Genomic DNA, 4,632 nt, shown 5'->3' with positions numbered 1-4,632 from the left:
AAGCTCTCTTGAGGCATTTGCTACAGTAATGAGAAGTGGTATTTTATCAAGGCCAGGTTACTAAATTTGAGTTGGCAATATTAGAACCCGCCGTGGCACCTCCAAGAAGGTTACACGTTCACGCGCCGTATACCTGGAACCATTTTAAGGTAAACTTAGAGGGATTGATATCTTTCGTATGCCTAGCGCGCAGACGAGATTTTATAACTTCATAGTTTTAAACGGCCTAAATACCTTAACTCACTTAAAAAATAACGAGCTATAACGAAATGGGCACAGAAATAAAATCTAACATCATTAAATTATTTTTCATATTTGTATAAAAGCGCGGGGTGAAACCCGCGGGTACAAGCTAGTATGTACATAAATATGTACTTTGTTAAGGACTGAATTTGTTGTTTTTGTTCTTTTTATTAAAAAACTATTTATAATAAAAATGGTTCTTATTGCTTTTGCATTATAAAAATCGTATTTTCATTTATTTTATTCATTTGTTTTCCAATTTTATTTAATTGTTTATTTTTAATTAATTTTATTAAAAAATACATAGCCGATAGCCCCAGCAGCTAGCGCTAACTTACTATTTAAATTTATGTGGAATTTGTTCGCAGAATTCTATAAGTTCAGCCCGATATCGCTTCGTACTCTCTGCGCTGCATTTATATACTGCGGTTGTGTTAAAGCGTTTTGCTCGCTGAAATCTGCTTTGTAATGTATACAAATGTTGTGTATTGCACAACAAACATTGACAATTTTTGCCGCCTTCTTTGGAGTGTAATGGAGCTCTCTCGCACCGAGAAGACACCTCCATCTACCCTTTAACACACCATTTGTGCGTTCAATTACGTTGCGGCACTTCGAGTGCACTTCATTAAATCTACTTTCAGTAGAGCCTTCGTTTGGAACCCTGTGTGGTGTCAAGAGCCATGGCTCTAAAGGGCAACCAGCATCTCCTGTTAAAATTTGTTATAATATTAATTATAAGCAATATTTATATTTTTTTTTTAATTTTAAAGTTTTTACCTAGTAGCCAAAAGTTGGTTACTCCTCGCAAGTAATCCTGCTCAAAGTGTGCTCTTAAATCACTTGTATTCCAAATAAAGGAATCGTGGGAAGCACCGGGGTGGGATGCATCCACGTAGCGGACTTTTAGTTCATGATCACAGAGCTGTAAAAAGTGAATACCTATGTAATAAAAAATCGACATCTATTGAAAAAACTTACAAGCATCACATTTAAACTGTATTTTCCCTTTCTATTATAGTAAAGATGTTTATTTTCAGTGGGTGCTATGATTCGCACATGCGTTCCATCAATGCATCCCATTACACCGGGAAAGCCATGCCTTACATATAAAGCTTGGCAATTTTTCTTTTTTCTTCGGCTGTCTTTGCTACTTGAATCCACTTTGGGCACAGATGCTTCTCAAAGATTTCCAGCACTTCAGTAAGAATTTTGCTTAAACTAGACTGTGCTAGGGAAACGTCGTGGTCTTTACCGACTCCCGTTTGGTAGCCACCTTCAGCAAAGAAGCGCAATACTCCACTCAGCTTTACTATGGGGGAAACGGCGAACTGCTTTTTGGCTGGCTGAACGTGCGTCGTCAAAACTTCCAACAAATATTGAAACGGGGCCTTATTTACCCTATAATATTTCACAAATCTAAAGAAATAACACTTAGTAAAAGTACAAAAAAATACATTTTTTATTTACAAGGAGTCCGGCAATTCTAGCGGATTCGCCTGGTCACGCAAATTTCTTCTTGCTACTTTTGGTGGTACCATTTCTTGCTCCTCTTCGTTCATTAAAAGCCGGAAAGCAATGCTAAACATGTTTTTTTATCGAAAATTTACACTTTTACGAGAATTTCTGTAAACGCAGTTAATATTTACATTTGATTTGAAATGTNAAGCAATGCTAAACATGTTTTTTTATCGAAAATTTACACTTTTACGAGAATTTCTGTAAACGCAGTTAATATTTACATTTGATTTGAAATGTAAAAGCGAGCAAACAGCTGATTTCGAAAATTCGAAGTTCTTTTCCCTAATTCTGCTTTTCCCGGTAAGTATGGAATAGGATTTTTTTTTTTGGGAAAAATTTGCTCGGGGAAAAAATTCTGGAGAATATTCAGCATCGGGCTGTATGTGCATACATCTATTAATTTTATATATAAAAGAATAAATTGCATTCAGTGCATTTCACAGTCTTATTTATAGATAATGTAAACAAAAACGCCTGGACTTCCACTTTGAAAACGTCGCGCAATATCCCTTTTGGTTGCCAATATTTGAGCCAATTTTTCGTATTGCCCATATTACCGCTCGCGAAAACACAGAAATCGAGAAAATTCATTTATGATGACTTTTACAATCATGCACAGTATATTTTACTTACATTTTTTATAAAATTTTATTACTTAAACCCACGAAAATAACAATTGAAATGTTCTCCGTCAACAAATTTGCAACTTAGTAAAACGGAACTACGATCGAAATGTAAAATAGGTATAATCGTAAATTTCGAAGAATGATCGAAAGGAAACGGAACGCAGAATACCAAAGATGCCAAACGGAGAAAATTTCGATTCGAGTCGAAATGCAGAATAGGGCTGACTATCGGCGCAACTATCTCTATTTGTTGCAATTTCATTTGTTTACATTTATCAGCTGTTCAATCGGCAGCATATTTATCAAGCCGTTTCTAAGACGTAATTGTTGGATTCAACAGTTGCCAGCAGTTTCGTAGCAGATGAGCTAAACAGCTACGTCTTATGAACGCGCCGATTATCACACTAAAATTGAAACGGCTATAAAGCTTAATACTCAAAAAAAATTTAGCACTTCTGAGTAAATAAATTTGAAATTTGAATGAAAATTAGATGATGTTTTTTTTTAGATTTCTACAAAATTTTAAGCGCGGGTTTACATGGTTTTTTTAAATGAACTTTATTTTAGTTGAAATTGAACATACTGAAAACAAAATTTCAATGGTTAACCATAAAACAATATGAATTGCATAAAGCTTAAAGGGGAAAAATGCCTTTAAAAAAAGGAAAGTGGATGATCTCCAGCAAATGATCACTAAACGCTATATACCGTCTGAATTTCATGAATTTTATAATAGAATTATAGAAATATAAAATAAGCTCTTGAATTTCCAATATAAATTATGCCTTTATGATTTAGTTTAAACCCTAAATGTGCTACTCTTCCACGCAAATAGTGAAATGTGCTACTATTCCACGCGAAAATCTGAAATGTGCTAGTCTTCCACGCAAAAATCTGAAATGTGCTACTCTTCCACGCAAAAATCTGAAATGTGCTAGTCTTCCACGCAAATAGTGAAATGTGCTACGCTTCCACGCAAAAATCTGAAATTGGCTTTCCTTTATGGCCGTTCGTTAAAGGGGCGGTGGGCGTATGACCTCTAACCCACCTTTTTGGAGAGGGAATGAACCGCCATTGACAAAAATGCAGACCCCGACCACCTAGGTCCCCTATGGTTCCCTAGGGACCTCTTAGAAAAATTGTCAAAAATCACGATTTTCATTTGCGTTTATTTGCTTGAAAAATGTTAAATATTCATTTGCACAATACATTTCTATATACACATTTTTATATACAAGATATTTTTATAAAACACCCAGTAACCAAAATAGACATCACTGGGGCGGCAGCCCCAGGTTTACCACACAGAAAGGCAATTCTTGGTACCTCATCCTTTTCCAAGGTTACATCACTGGGGCGGTAGCCCCAGTTAGGTCACACAGAAAGGAGAATTCTACGTAGTAAGGGTTATAATCCCTATGCGCGGCCGAAGGCCGCCTACGCAGAAAGGAATTCTACGCAAAAATACTGTGGACGCAAGAAACATTGCGATGTTTGGCCATTTTCTAAGGGGTCCGTAGGGAACCATAGGGGGCCTAGGTGGTCGGGGGTTGCATTTTTGTCAATGGCGGTTCATGCTCTCTCCAAAAAGGTCGGTTGGAGGTGCCACGCCCACTCCCCCTTCGCCCACCGCACCTTTAACGAACGGCCACGGAAAGTTTCCCCCTGAAATGTGCTACTCTTCCACGCAAAATTCTGAAATGTGCTATTCTTCTACGCGAATAGTGAAATGTGCTATTCTTCCACGCGAATAGTGAAATGTGCTAGTCTTCCACGCGAAAATCTGAAATGTGCTACTTTTCGACGCGATTAATCAGCCCTATTCTGCATTTCGACTCGAATCGAAATTTTCTCCGTTTGGCAACTTTGATATTCTGCGTTCCGTTTCCTTTCGATCAATCAATTTACGATTATACCTATTCTACATTTCGATCATAAGCAGTGTTTGCATTATTCAACTTTGCGTTCAACAATTGCGTTCAACTCAACGCAGGGTTGCACGAAAAAAAAGTTGAATGGCTAAATGTTGGCTGGCGACCAACTTTGTTGAAAGCGATTAGTTGAAAGGCCATTCAACCAAAAGTTGAATGCAAAGTTGAACAATGCAAACACCTTTTTATGGCGAATATTTTGATATTTTTTCATATTTTGATATTTTTAGCCATTCAACTTTTTTTCGTGCAACCCTGCGCTGAGTTGAACGCAAATGTTGAACGCAAAGTTGAACAATGCAAACACACTT

The 4,632-nt window shown here is 37.0% G+C and overlaps 2 protein-coding genes across 3 annotated transcripts in view; both read right to left on the bottom strand.

The window, feature by feature from the left end:
- The window catches only part of Hibch (3-hydroxyisobutyryl-CoA hydrolase), an 89,732-nt gene that overhangs the window by 23,028 nt on the left and 62,072 nt on the right, over window positions 1-4,632 (bottom strand). The window lies entirely within an intron of this gene.
- LOC108379755 (putative nuclease HARBI1) lies at window positions 577-1,506 on the bottom strand. The gene is made up of 3 exons (XM_017636112.1): window positions 1,225-1,506; window positions 1,024-1,168; window positions 577-953 (listed from the first exon to the last, which is right to left on the bottom strand). The coding sequence occupies exons 1-3, from the start codon at window positions 1,324-1,326 to the stop codon at window positions 616-618; spliced, it is 585 nt and encodes a 194-aa protein (XP_017491601.1). The 5' UTR covers window positions 1,327-1,506; the 3' UTR covers window positions 577-615.

This window comes from Rhagoletis zephyria, unplaced genomic scaffold, assembly GCF_001687245.7.
Source record: "Rhagoletis zephyria isolate East Lansing unplaced genomic scaffold, Rhagoletis_zephyria_1.1 Rzeph_scaffold_00124, whole genome shotgun sequence".
NCBI classification, from domain to species: Eukaryota; Metazoa; Arthropoda; class Insecta; order Diptera; family Tephritidae; genus Rhagoletis; species Rhagoletis zephyria.
This window is presented reverse-complemented; position numbering and strand designations above follow the sequence as displayed.